The following is a 14812-nucleotide window of genomic DNA, read 5'->3' on the forward strand; positions in this document are numbered from 1 at the left end:
CGGAAACAAGGTATTCTCATGTTGTGCCATTCACGCCGATTCTAGAACTCGGCCAAAGTTGAGGGAACGTTTAGGCGCGCCACTGGAGGCGGTCCACGTGCATGCAATGCATGCTCAATTTGCACTCCTTAAATAGAGAATTTTCAGTGACTACACCCCCCCCCCGCATCTTAGTACCAAGCGAAAGAACGAGATATTTTCAGGGATATTTTCACCTTTCCCTACGTGTGAACATTTATCCTCACTGCATAACGGCATGTAGCTCGAAACTCGGACATCTAAACTAATCGAATGAGCGAATCACCTTTCAGTTGCACCATGCCCTGACGACGTCAATGACGCCAAACTGCTGTTACAGATCCTCACGACTTCTTCGTTGTTCCAGTATTTTCCGTGGGAAAGACAGAGGTACTTATCGTTTAAAGCGAGTAGTTTGCAGCGTTCGCTCCGTGCCATGCCCAGGAGGACCTACGTCCCGTTATATAGTTCTGAGCTAGATGGTCGATACGGACTGTGGAAAAGCATGTGTAATCAAGACTTGGACAATGGCTCCGATCACTTGAATGCAGGCCTCGGTGCACTGTATTACGCTGAATGTATTTAGCAAGAATCATTTTGTCCGGATGCTTCGACAAGCTTTCTGCATTCGTGTCTGCCCTGTGGAGACCACGCAGACCTGCGACGCATTGAGTACGCATTTCCTTAATGCACAATAGTACAGCGCAAGGTCAATGAGCATTTTCGTGATATAAGCCTGTGTAAACTAATCCGCGTTCGAGGACGTAAATTCATAAGCGAACAAGAAGACACAAACACACGGTAGCAGTAAAGAACTCTGGTAATCGCTAGGCTTTCCCCTTCAAATATCACATGCAGATCCCTAAGTTCCCGAAAACTTCTTTTTGTCCACGTGTGAGCAAGCTTTTCACAAATTCGCTCTCTTTAGATGTAGGAGGTCCCGCAGCTCGACCGCTTACGCTCACCGGCGTATGCTCACCAGCTCACCATCTATACACCAAGCAACCCTGAGTGAAACAATTCCACAGGAGAGGATACCGTTGCTGGGTAATACTGAATTGAAAAAAAAAAGCGGACGATAACGATACTCTCTAATACTAAATCTAAGCTCAGTGCGAACTGCACTCTTCTCGGTGACCGCACATAGATTCTCCGTCTCAGGCAATGCTCGAGTCACCAGCGAACCAACGACCACGTGCGCTACTGTGGAGTTCTCTCTCAGCGCGTCGCCTCCACCGAGCATGCCTCGCGAAGCCTATGCCTAGAGCCCTCCCCCTCACAATTTCGTCATACTTTCTCCCACCGCTGTCTTGCTCACTCTGCCTTCGTTCTCCTCTTCGTTCGCTCGGTTAAATCCAGGCCGACGGCGGCGTGGAGCCACAGCAGCGGGCGCTTAATGGCTGCGCTATAAAACGCCAAGGGAATGCATGAAAGATCGCGTGGGGTCTTCTTGCCTAGGCAAGGCCCGGGGTGGTATGCCTCCTTCGGCTCATTGGGTTCGTGCTGTGGGGCGTGTCTTCCAGGTGTGGAAGCCAGCTCTTCGCCGTTTCTCAGCAGCCGGGTGACTTAACACGCAGACGTCCGCCAATTAACAGAAGAGCACAGGCCTACACTTCTAAACCTTGCTTAGAATGCTATCAACTCTGTTATAAACGATGGTCAGGTGAACCTTGGCAGTTTATTATGCGGGAGGAGGCCGTGCTGAAAGACTGAGAGAGGTTGGAAATGGCAGCAAACGCAACCTGAATATTCTGACCCTACCATTGTATAATAACAAGCCTGAATCCGGTGATTTCTTACATTCCTTGCATAGCTATACCAAACATACCTACTCCCTTTCTCGCCCTTGACACAGCCTTGAGGAACTGTGCTAAACCATAAAACGATACGGTCACATCTGTAGGTCCCGCACTGCCACTATATTCACCGGTGCAAGTGCACTCAGGTAGTCGGCTAAGGGAACGTCTTTGGGAATTCACATATGGAGATGTACATTTAACACTGCACCTTTGCAAAGCCAAGAATAACGTGAAATCACATATTCGCAACACCCCACTCTCCAGTTGATATGGAACTGCCCACCTTAACAAACGACGAAGCGAACTTACCGGGGGTGAAACGAAAGGGAGTGGGCAGCTTCTAATGAGCTTCAAAGATAACCGTGGCATCGGAGCTTTTCGAATGCTTCTTGAATATGTGGGACAATCAATGGTTGTACGGCCTCATTACCGTTATCTTTTCATTGGCTGGCGCCTCGCCGCTAAGCTTCCACTCAGCTTTCATAGTCGCAAGGTAGACTCTGCCTTGACAGTGAACATGGGCCACGGGCAGGCCCTGCTTCTACAGCGATAGCCGTGGATTGGCACCTTGCTTTTAACACAACTTTTTCATCAACCGCTTTATGTCAAGCCACCCTTTTGTGGCTGGATCGCTTTTCGATACTTTTACAATTTTATCCAAACTTTTAGCGTCTCCTGCACATACACCTTGATATTAACTTCAACACATGTGTCTTCACATGTCTCTACTCTTTTTATTGTACTGTTTGTTTTGTTTTATTTATTATTTTTCTCCTAATTTTTCCCCTCCCTCACTTTTGTTTCATTTTGTTCTATTCATTGTTTTTCTTCCTTCATTTTTCCCCTTTTCTCCTTTTTCTCTTTCTCATAAAACTCGTCTCACCCATCACTGCATTTATTTTTTCTTTAATGTCAGGCTTCCTGTTTTGGTGTGTCTCGTACTGCGTCTGTGACATTTTCTTTCCTACACAGTGTATCAGCACAACGATTTCGGCAACTTTCATGCCCTCCAGGGTTAACTAATGAGCACATTTCCTTAGACCGATGGTACAATGCAGCCTCCCCCCTTTGGTTTGGGCTCTCCCCTGGGGATATGCTCCACCCTGCTTTGTCTTTGTTTATTGCGAAATATGCGCGACATTCGCTTCGGTCTTTGTTGTTCCTTTGTGGGCTGTTTGGGTTTTTTTGCTTTCTTTCTTGATTTTCTGTTTCGCAGTGGAGCCAAATTTGGGGCTCTACCCCGCCGCCGTGTCGGAACCACACTGGTCCTGGTTATACAGTCAGTGTCTTTGTGAAGGCACCATCGGTTCTTACACACCGGCCTGTTTCAACGCAAGCCAATCCTCGGAGAAGAGCGCCATCTTTACCCGTAAGAATACCACAAACACACTGAAAAATAAATTGTATTGCCTTTCAATACCGGTTACATTGGAGCACAGCCTAGATTTCAACAAAGCATTCGCACCCAGGCCCTCTGCAGTGTCCGCTTGGCGAGATTATAGTGTACCGGATGATACGGAAGCAAAGATATTCTCGTGGGAGGTTCACAATTTTTGAGAAGATGCCGTAAGTGGCAGCGTGCGACACACATTTCTTAGCGAGTCGTGCTTGCACTGCGTTGAGACCGTTTTCAAAGGCACATTTAGCGCCTACACAAGCGGTGTATCCCTTTCAAGTGTACACTGACGTTCCCTAGTGTATGCTTGAAACTATAAAAGCTGGCTACAAGTTTAGGAATGCGGTAGCTCGAAAGAAAAAAATGACGGAAGCTCACACTAATGCGTAAGACTTGAAGGTAGCGACGTTGTACACAACAGTAGCTTTATTCCTCTTTTGCGCATCATGGCATTGTTTAAGCCTCGCCGCTGTACGAAGTACCACAGGTGGAAGTTCATCTTCCTCTATCGCACACGGTTCTGCGCCGGACGTGGCGTCCTAGTTATGATTAGTGGCGCGTGCTTTTCTCTTCGGCGGCAGCGACCTCTTTTCCATCCTCGCCTATCTCTCACCGTCATCGGATCGCTGCTCCGTGCCAGGCACTTGTAGAATGGGTGTGTTTGACTTCTTGCGGTCAAGGGCAAAACTGGTCACCCCGCGAAGACTGCCGGAGATAGCGTAGTGTAGCTTCCGCTACAAAACGGCTGCGTATATATTGTTGCGTCTTAGTAGACGGAGGTGTAGACAGCAGGATGGAGATGTACCTATTTATTAGGCGTACCGCTACTCCGCAGAGTAGAGGCAGCACGGCGAGGCTCAGCGAAGATGGCTGAATCAGTCTTGCCCGCGAGCGGTGGACCCACACATTTACGTCGTCGTCTTCAAACGTCTGGCTGGCCAAGAAGCACGGAACGTAGCACTAACTGGGGATTGAACTCTGCACGGCGATCAAACACACAGTATCCAGTGGCGATCGCACACATCGCGAGCAGGGCGTCGCGGCTTGACAAATATCCACGTGACATTTGCCCCCCGTCGATACAACATCGTGCCGATGCGTGCAAAGCTCTTGGAGAAAAAAGAAATGAATGCGCTTGCGGCATTGTCCCTCAACGTGTGAGATAGGGCTTCATACGCACGACATGAACGACGTTAGAGTGGCGGTTACGCCGGCATTGAGAAACGATTCCGCCGTCCACAATTTCGTAGGTTACGTCGCTAAGTTGGCGCAAAACTCTATAAGGAACAAAGTAGCGTTTGAGGAGCTTTTCAGTCGAACAGGAGTCCATACCCAGACTCGTTCACCGAGTTTGGAAACGGCAGTCCTGTGACGGAGGTTGTAACGGTGCGTGTCATAGCGCTGCTGCTGCCTTGTTCGTAAGCGCGCTAGTTGCCGCGCCTCTTCCGCTCATTCCGTAAACTCATTGACCTGCATGTTGTCTTTGCTGGTGTCGTGAGCCAGCATTGAGTCCAACATAGTGGTCACGGGACAGCCGTAAAGGAGGAAGAACGGCGTCATCCGGGTCGTGTCTTGTTGAGCCGTATTGTAAGCGAATGTCACGTATGGCAATACGGCGTCCCAGGTCTTGTGCTCGGCGTCGGTGTACATACTCAGCATATCCGCTATTGTTTTGTAGAGCCGTTTAGTCAACCCTTTTGTCTACGAGTGGTACGCTGTTGAGGTCCGATGTGCAGTACCGCTGAGTTGCATCACTGCGCCGACAAGCCCAGCAGTAAACGCTTTGCCTCTGTCCGTAATAACAATGGCCGGGGCACCATGCCGGAGAACAATGTTGTCAATGAAAAACTTGGCAACCTCGAATGCAGTTTCTCTTTGGAGGGCTTTTGTTTCGGCATACCGAGTGAGGTAGTCAGTGGCGACTACCATCCACTTGTTTCCCGGGGACGACGTCGGAAATGGTCCCAACAGGTCCATCCCGACCTGTTCAAACGGCTTCTCGCGGATTTGGACAGGGTGCGGCAGTCCCGCTGGGCGGAGTGGTGGCGCTTCCGTCGTTTACATTCACGGCACGTGCGCACATAAAGCCGCACGGCTGCAGAAAGTTTTGGCCAGTAGTATGACTGCTGTATCCTAGTCAGGGTACGGGTGAAGCCGAGGTGACCCGCCGTCGGATCATCGTGGCAAGCCTGCAGAACCTCGTTTCGAAGTATTGCTAGAACAACAAGCAGGCAGCTTCGGCCACGCGGAGAAAAGTTCGCTTTATAGACGACACCACCGCGGAGATTGAAGGATGACAGCGCTCTTGAAACCACCCGCGGCACAGTGGGCGAACGTACCTCCAAGAAATCAATCAGCGGCCGTAGCTCGGAGCGCCCCGTTGCTGTTCTGACACGGAGGATGTGTCCAGTACGCCAAGAAAATCGTCGTCATCGGTGCAGTCATTCACCGACGCCGGGACAGCTTGTGCTCGGGAGAGACAGTCGGTGTCGGCATGCTCTTGGCCGGACTTGTAAACGACTTTGACGTCAAATTCTTGAATGCGGAGGCTACACCGAGCTAATCATCCAGACGGGTCTTTTAGGCTCATCAACCAGCAGAGCGAGTGATGGTCAGTGACCACTGTAAATGGACGGCCATACAGGTATGGTAAAAATTTAAATACTGCCCAAACGACGGCGAGGCACTTTTTTTCGGTGGCCGAGTAGTTGGCTTCCGAAGAGGACAACGTTCGACTGGCGTAAGCTATCAGCCTTTCGGCGCCGTCTTGCCATTGCAGAAGAACCGCTCCGAGTCCAACGTTACTGGCGTCGGTGTGAAGTATGGTGGTGGCGTTCTCGTCGAAATGGGCCAAGGCCGGAGGTGTTTGCAACCGTTGGCGCAGCTCGTCGAACGCCCTCTGTTGCTCGTCATTCCAAAGGAACACGACATCATCCCTTGTAAGGTTGGTCAGCGGAGCTGCAATGCGGGCGAAGTACTGTATAAATTGTCGGTATTAGGAGCGTAGCCTCACAAAGCGCCTCACAGCTTTCTTGTTGGTTGGCACGGGGAACTGGGATACCGCTTCAGTCTTAGCAGGATCAGCTCGAACTCCAGCACTGCTAACCACATGGCCAAGGAACAGAAGTTCCTCGTACCCAAAATGGCACTTTTCAGACTTTAGTGTAAGTCCGGCGGATCGTATTGCCTCGAGGGCGGACGTGAGACGTCCGAGGTGTTCTTCAAACTTGGTGGAAAACACGATCACGTCGTCAAGATACGCCAAGCAAGTTTGCCACTTTAGGCCCGATAGCACGGTGTCCATCAGTCTTTGAAAAGTGGCTGGAGCGGAACACAACCCGAACGGCAACACTTTAAATTCGTACAGTCCATCAGGCGTCACAAAAGCGGTTTCCTCGCGGTCCCGTTCATCGACCTCCATCTGCCAATACCCGCTTTTTAAGTCCATAGACGAAAAATAGCGGGCGTGTCGCAGTCTGTCGAGGGAGTCGTGAATGCGAGGCAACGGGTAGACATCTTTTTTGGTGGCCTCGTTGAGTTTGCGGTAGTCCACACAAAACAGTGATGTCCCATCTTTCTTTTTGACTAAAACTACGGGCGATGCCCAAGGACTATTCGAGGGTGCTATGACGTCGTCTTCCAGCATTTTCTGTACTTGCCGCCGTATTGCATCGCACTTCTTGGGTGCCACACGGTACGGGTTCTGACGGATGGGCCTCGTTGTTTCTTCGGTAATTATTCTGTGCTTTGTCAGATGCGTCTGACGGACACCTGCCGTGGACGAAAAACAGTCCGCATATTGTTCCAGTAGGTCCAGAAGCGCTCGGCGTTTTTCGTACGACAGGTTGGGGCTGACATCTATTGTGAGTTTGGCGCTCGCTGTTGCGCTGGCACCAGTTTGGAGCACGTAACAGCCCTCTGTATCGTCGACAGCTTCGAAGAAGGCTACATTAGTTCCTTTCAGTATGTGCTGGCGTTCATTGGTGAAATTGGTGAGCAGCAGATTTCCGCGGTCACAGGACCGGTGCACCAGGCCTCTCGCGATGGCAAAGCCATGGTCGAGGAAGAGTGATGTGTGCAGCTCAGCAACGCCATCGGCAGTGCAAGGATCGTCGCACGCTATTGCGACGAACGCGCATGATCGTGGCGGCACACTTACGTCGTCAGCAGCGATACGCAGCGGTAGACGTCGGTGCTCAGCAGGCTGTACTGGAGGCAGGTTCGTCGAAAGGCTCACCCTGCCCTCTCTATAACGGCGTCGTATTCGCGCAAGAAATTCATTCGGAAGATTACGTCTTTGCAGCACTGAGGTAGAATGACGAAAGTGCCAACAAAGTCGGAGCCTCCTAGACGAATCCTAGCCGTGCATTTCCCGACTGGTGTCATGAGGTGGCCTCCAGCGGACCGAAACTGAGGCCCGTCCCACGCAGTCTTTACCTTCTGCAAGCGCTCGGCAAACTGCTGGCTCACGATGGAGTAATCTGCTCCGGTGTCCAGCAAAGCGGTCACCTCATGCCCGTCGATAGAAACCCTGAGCTCAGCACTAGCGCCTTCGTCGGCGTGAAGGGTCGTCGTCGTTGCGTCCTTACACTGCGGCAATACTGTATGGGCGCTTTGTTCCCGTCAAGTAGTAGCGGCACATCCGTTGGTTGACGTCGGCGGCGGTGGAAGGTCTTCCGAGCTTCTGCAATCAGCAACCTTGCCTCTCCACGTCGCTTCGTCTGCTTTCGCCGCCGGGGGCTGGAAAAGCGGACGTCGGGGCCGTCTCGAGGGGCGCGACGGGTCGGCGGGAGGTGCGGTGCTGGAGTCGGTGAGCGGGATTGACGAGTAGGCGACGTGGTGTTGCGTGCAGTGAGATAGTCAGCGATTTCGGTCGGGCGCTGGCCAAGACGGGGAGGAGGAGCAGCCGGAGAGAAGCCACGTAGTCCGATCTCGCGGTGGGGGCACCGTCTGTAGACGTGGCCAGGCTCACCGCAGTGATAGCACAGGGGTTGCAGTCAGCTGTGCGCCACAAATCTGTTTTGCGGACCCGGGTCGGTGGAAATTTCGTCTGCGAAGCCGGCCACGACTGCACAGGCGGCGGTGGCTGACGGAAAGGGACAGTCGACACGTTTTGTGGCTGCTGACGCATGGCTGCGGCGTAGCTTGCGGGGCCCTCTTGCACGGGCGGGTCGGGAGGTACGAATACTTGACGCAGCTCTTCGTGCACAATCCTGGCCACGGAGGGTGTCGGCTGTGGAGTCGCAATTCTAAGCTTGCCTAGCTCTTCGCGAAAGAGAGACCTGATCAGTTCCAGCAAAGAGCTGTCATCGCTCGTCAGGCTGACAGCGGTTCCGGGAGCGTTGGTGGACCTCCGAGAATACTGACGACTTCGCTCCTGCACAGCCCGCTCGATAGCCGTGGCCTCCCTGATGAACTCTTGCACAGTGCGTGGCGGGTTTCAGACAAGGCCGGCAAAAGGCTGCTCCTTGACACCATGCATAAGGTAGCGAAGTTTCTTCGCGTCCGACATGGCAGGATCAGCGCGGCGAAAAAGGCGTGCCATGTCCTCGGCAAACATGGTGACACTTTCGTTGGGTTCCTGGATTCTCGACTCCAGCCACCGCAGCGCGTGCTCAGGACGATCCGGGTCGGAAAAGGCTTCCTGAAGCTCCTGGCGGAAGTCGGTCCACGTCGTGAATGTAGCCTCATGGTTCTCGTACCAAATACGAGCGGCGTCTTCCAACGAGTAGTGTACCTGCCGCAGTTTGAGCGCATCATCCCACTAATTAAAAGTGGCAACACGCTCGAAGTGAGCAACCCAGTCTTCCACGTCCTCGAAGGCATCCCTGAGGAATTTATTGGGTTCGCGAGGCTGGTGAATTACCACCTGTGGTGCGGCCATAATGGGAGCTTGCGGGGTCTTACGGGTGCGGACGTTGGAAAGGCCCAGTAATTCAGAAGAGAGACCGAGCTTGCGCGACTGCTCCGATGGATCGGCGTGTTGATGAGACCTGGCGCTGGACAGGGAACCAGGCATCCGAAAACCCGGCTCCTCCACCAGTGTTGCGTCTTAGTAGACGGAGGTGTAGACAGCAGGATGGAGATGTACCTATTTATTAGGCGTAGCGCTACACCGAAGAGTAGAGGCAGCACGGCGAGGCTCAGCAAAGATGGCTGAATCAGTCTGGCCCGCGAGCGGTGGACCCACACACTTACGTCGTCGTCTTCAAACGTCTGGCTGGCCAAGAAGCACGGAACGTAGCACTAACTGGGGATTGAACTCTGCACGGCGATCAAACACACAGTATCCAGGGGCGATCGCACACAGCGCGAGCACGGCATCGCGGCTTGACAAATATCCATGTGACAATATTGACTCCGTGGTAGATGTCGTAGTAAGGCGTCCCTGCGGCGTGAATGCCTCTTCCATTCCTCTTTCTCACGCTTTCCTTTTCCTGTATCGCTCTTCTGGAAGTTTCATCGCATCTTTTCAATTTTGTCACAGCAAATTTCAAATTGCTTCCTTCAAATTGCATCATCCTTCAAATTCAAAAGGCATCATTTTAAGTTGGACTTGGGGTTTCGCCGCGAGCCTTTTTTGTGCTTTAACAGCGGGGTTGTTTAAACTCGGCCCAGCAAAGTGGCGACGAGAAAAATGCTGTGTCAAGAAGTATGACGAAAAGTGGCGAGGAGGCAAGGAGTCGACGAGCAGGTGTAGGGAGTGCGCGCCTTAAGAAATAAACGTGTTCCGTGGTGGGAATCAAACCTGGGTCCTTCACATTATGAATCCGGCGTCTATCCGATTGGGCGGTCAGCATATCCATTGTGTGCATAGCTCGGGCGTTGGCTTTGAAGTTGAAGTGGACTTTCGCTTAGGACTTTGGCAGTCTGAATTTTGGATTTTATTATGGTGAATTGTGGGCTTCGATTTGAGTCAGTTTGCATGGACAAATCTTCGCTTTGTAATCACCTTTCTCTTAAAAAGGGGTTAGTTAAATCTCGTGAGAACCTTGAGCTTCGATGTTCTTTAGTTTTCGCATTTCAAGTGCGAAGGTAGCCGAACTTTTCGGGGGAGTTTCAGTGCCCTTTTTTGTTTGCCAGCACAAATATCGCGCCACACATCTGCTCTATAATAAAATAACACTGCATTCAGCAGTTTTGCATTGATGGTTTCCCTCAGATTTACCTAAAGCATCTTTTACTCAGCAATGTTTAGTATTGTATCAGAATTACTTGCTTCGAAAGGTTTTTTTCTATATAAACTTATCGTGTCAGCAGCTTCAGAACTTCTGGCAGGTTGGCTGAATCGAGGGGCAGACAGACAGGGAGTCTGACAGAGTGCCAGATTGACAAATCAAAATTTTCGGGTTTATAGCAAAAGCAAGACTACTGTCTTAAAAAACAGCCACTGTGCCATGCATGCGCTAAGTTTCCCGCATCCTGGAAAAGTTCGTAGAGCTCTGCGATGCCTTTGTGCCCTTTTGTGGCTTTGAAAACTGTGCAGATTTTGCAGCGCGGGGAGCGCTCATCCTGGAGAAAGCGGCATGTACGAAACTAAACACCGTCGCCTCCTTTGAGTGCCATCTGGACAGGGCCTCTTGTCCTCCATGCAGTGGTATACAGAATTTTATTTTCCCACCCTTTTATTTTTATGTTTCAGGCAAACATAAAATTAAATTCAATATTCTTGACGGATGGAATCATTTGGAGAAATTTGAAACTATCCGAAAACTTCGGGTCAGAAAGTGTACCTGAGACAGCAGCCGAAGCAAATTACCACAAATTTTCGTCACCTACCTTTAATTCGAATGTCTTGAGCTCCTCCGAACATTGTTCTCCAGGGGCGCAAAGGCTGTGAAGTAGCTGAAAGTAATCGAGACGCACGCTGATCGGCAACCTAAATCCAAAAAGAATACAACTCTGTTTCTCACTCATGTAGTGGTTTAATAATATACTATTAGAGTTCAATACAATTTGCGTTTTTGCAGATTTAGACTACCCACTTTTAATTGATATCTTAAAGGTAGAGAAAGGAACAAAAATTTATTTAGTCGAGTTTACTCAGAATCTCACTTTCACTAAATAGCTCAGCAAACATGTATCGGAGACGAATTCGAACTGGGCCACGTTAATATCATTTTAGGTGAAACGAGGGATCATGGGAGACAGTGCAGGGAAAAGTTGAGCACCCGTTTGTTTCAAAGGTGCCTGTTGTCTCGCCCTCTCTCTGACCCGCACTCGATATACATATATATATATATATATATATATATATATATATATATATAGAGAGAGAGAGAGAGAGAGAGAGAGAGAGAGCAAGCACCTTCAACGGGAGCGTAATTGGCGCGACGACAAGAGAGAATGACCATGACAGACGATGCTCTACTGACGACTAATTTTAATTAAAACGCAACACAAACACCTGTGCTTCGACCGAACCCACGTGCACTTGCATCATGCCGCATAACTAGAATATAACAAACTGATCATTAACACACGGACCGATCCAAAAACCAAAATTCTTTTTCATGCAGTGTTATCGAGGGCTCGCTAATACACAGGTCCCCCTGTTTTTAATATTATATGCCTGAGTGACTTCCTTGGTGCTGTGATTGCCGTGCACCGAAAGGATGCATGAAAAAGCGGAACGCACCTGTTTTCAAAGTGATGTTTGGTGACGTGTGAATATGTCTGGGGTTTAAGTGTGTTTCGTTCGAGTGAGTTGGATCATTCCGCGTGTTAATGATCAGTTTGTTATATTCTAGTCTGCCTCACAATGAAAGAACACGTGGGTTCTGTCGTAGTACATACCTTTGTGTAGCGTTTTCAATCAAATCAGTTTTGAGTACACCGTCTTCCTGTCTGCTTTCCCTCTTCTCTTAGTCGATTGCGCTGCTGTTCAAGATGCTGAGCCACTACTAACTCGCCCAAATGTCGATCCTTTTCTATATTCAGAGAGTACGATGAAACGTGAAAAATGGTCGGCAGACGGGAAAAGAAAAGAAATGTGGCATCGACAAAAAAGAAAACCGATTCGCCTTCCTGGGCTACGCTTTCATGTTCACATTACCTTGTGAGTAGTACGTGAACATTACTTGACTTTGCTGGCGTAGCATTTCTTGGAAGACATTGATCTGAACGCTTTCAACTCACAGCGTCGTCCCTTGTAGAGTGGAGCAGCGAAAGGTAGACAGTAAAGCTTCAAAGGTAGACAGTAAGGCGCCAGGTTGACGAATGAATATGAGGTTTAACGCGCCAATGCTACACAGGCGATGAGGTGCACCCTAGTGGAGGGCTCCGGATTTATCTGGACCACCAGGGAATCTCTAACATGCGGTGGAATCTAGAACACACGGGAGTTTTCACTGTTCGTCTCCGTCAAAAAGCGACCACCACAGCCGCGAGACGAACCCGCGTCCTTATGCTCAGCAGCATAGCGCCTTGGCGACTGAGCCACCGCGGCGTGTTCCATTCGTACTACGAAAGCCATTTAGGGCAGTCTCATACCATACCAAAATAAATGGTGATATTGCCCTTTTTAGGAACCAACGCTTTCTGCTCGCACTTTTGTGAAACTCTGTCGCAAAAAACAGTCATCTCTTTGGGTTGGAAAAACATTGCTAAAAAATGACAGAAATTTTTAAGTGCCGCATTTTACCGTTTCTAAGTGTGCAATCCCACCACTATTGTGTACTGTGTTGTTGCCTCCTTCATTGCTGATTAGACGTCCTCGCAGAAAATGTCTACGGCTTCATTATCATAGCTGGTTGTTGGTGCATAGACCTGTACTATCTTTGACCTGTATCACTTGCTTAGCTTGATCACAACAGCCGCGACTCGCTCGCTAATGCTGAAAAACTCCTCCAAGTTTCCTGCTATTTCTCTGTGGATTACAAATTCCACCCCGCGTTCTTCCTTCTCTTGGGATCCACTGTAGTACAGAATATGCCCGCTAGGTGATCTCCATGAAGTGAGCTTTATGTGCGCTTCATGTGACCTTCATTTGAGCTCTTGTCCTTCTAACTTAGCTTAACCCTATTCTATCCCACTTAATGTCCGAGAGCTCCTGTAGTAGCACAGCTAAGCTTCCCTCGCTAAACAGGGTGAGTGCGTTGAATGTTGCCGGGGTGGGAAACTTTGTTATAGACTGTCACTACCGTCGAGGAGATGCATGGGCGGGATTTGGACAGATGAATAACCTAAGGCTGATGAACACCTCATTCTACAAACGAAAGAAAAGGAAATAGACATGGTAAACTCCTGATGGTACAAAAACGAAATTGGCTTTTAAGTGATAACCAAAAATTTTGAAGGTATTTGGCAAGAAGTAGAGGTGCTAAGTAAAATTCGTAGCAGCGATCACAGGGTGCAAGCTAAGGCTGAATTTCAAAAGAGAGGGAAGGAATCTCATGAAAGCTAAGAAACCTCGCACGGAGTCAGTCAGGGCAAGATCACGAGAGTTTAAAATGACTCTTCTAAACAAACGCGCACTTCTAGATGAACAGAACGAGGTCAGGATAGCATGGCTAAATGACAACCTAACATCGGCAGTACGTGAATCAGAAGAAGCTGTGGGAGAAGCCAAGTGTAGGGAACAGACTGAAAAGGTACCTAAGAAAAGGAAGGAGCTAGTTGGTGAACGCAATAACTTGAAAGAGACAAGCACGGCCGATCAGATTGAATTATTCAAGCTGTCGATACGTATTAACGAAACTAAACCAAACGACATTTCTGCATATAGAAGACAGTGATTGTGGAAACGCTGCAAATGGGGGAAGCTACAAAGCAACAAAGAGAAAGCTAGACATAGGCAAATACGTGATGTACGCACTAAGGGACGAGCAGAGAGCATTTACGCACAACGTTGACGAGCTAATAAACAAAGGATTAAGGATAAATGGGGAATGCTTGAGCCATTTGAAGTTTGCGGATGACTTAGTCTTGCTGAAAAAGACTGCAGCACACCGGAAAACAATGCTTCACGGACTACAACCAGAAAGCATGGCGGCGGGGCTAAAAATAAATATAAAATAATGAGGAATGAGGTATAACTAAAAACAAAAAGTAATGAGGAATAAGCATACCAAAAACTTTCTATTCATCTTAGGAAACGAAACGCTAGAAGTAAAAGAATATAACTACCTCAGACAGATGGTTAGTACTGACTCCAACCACGTGACAGAAATCCTACACAGAATAGATATGGGTTTTGGTGCACTCGGCAAGCACTCCAAAATGATTAAAAGTAAGCTACCTCTGTCCCTCAAAAAAAATCTCCAACCAGTGCATACTGCCGGTTATGACATATGTAGCTGAACATATGTCATATGGAACCTCACTAAACACCTAGAAAGAACACTTAGGTCCGCTCAATGGGCCATGGAAGGAATAATATTAGGAGTAACACTCAGGGCCAGGAAACGAGCTACCTGGATCAGAGAACAAACCAGAATAGAAGATATCATATTTCAAATAAATAAAAAAGAAGCGGACTTGGACTGGCCATGTAGTGAGCTTAGACGACAACCGCTGGACAATTGCGGTTAAAGTGTGGGTACCAAGACATAGGTGTAAAAAAGGGGGATGGCCTATTGTAGGGATGAAATAAAAAAAT

The 14812-nt window shown here is 49.2% G+C and overlaps 1 protein-coding gene across 1 annotated transcript in view; it reads right to left on the reverse strand.

Moving 5' to 3' along the window:
- Positions 1 to 14812, reverse strand: part of LOC144145266 (uncharacterized) — a 34250-nt gene that overhangs the window by 7368 nt on the left and 12070 nt on the right. Inside the window, exon 3 of the mRNA XM_077676809.1 lies at positions 10993 to 11058. Coding sequence (XP_077532935.1) covers positions 10993 to 11058 — 66 coding nt within the window. The remainder of the gene's footprint in view (positions 1 to 10992; positions 11059 to 14812) is intronic.

The sequence above is a fragment of the Haemaphysalis longicornis genome, unplaced genomic scaffold (genome assembly GCF_048455015.1).
Source record: "Haemaphysalis longicornis isolate Haplotype H1 unplaced genomic scaffold, Haemaphysalis longicornis Haplotype H1 scaffold_7, whole genome shotgun sequence".
NCBI classification, from domain to species: domain Eukaryota; kingdom Metazoa; phylum Arthropoda; class Arachnida; order Ixodida; family Ixodidae; genus Haemaphysalis; species Haemaphysalis longicornis.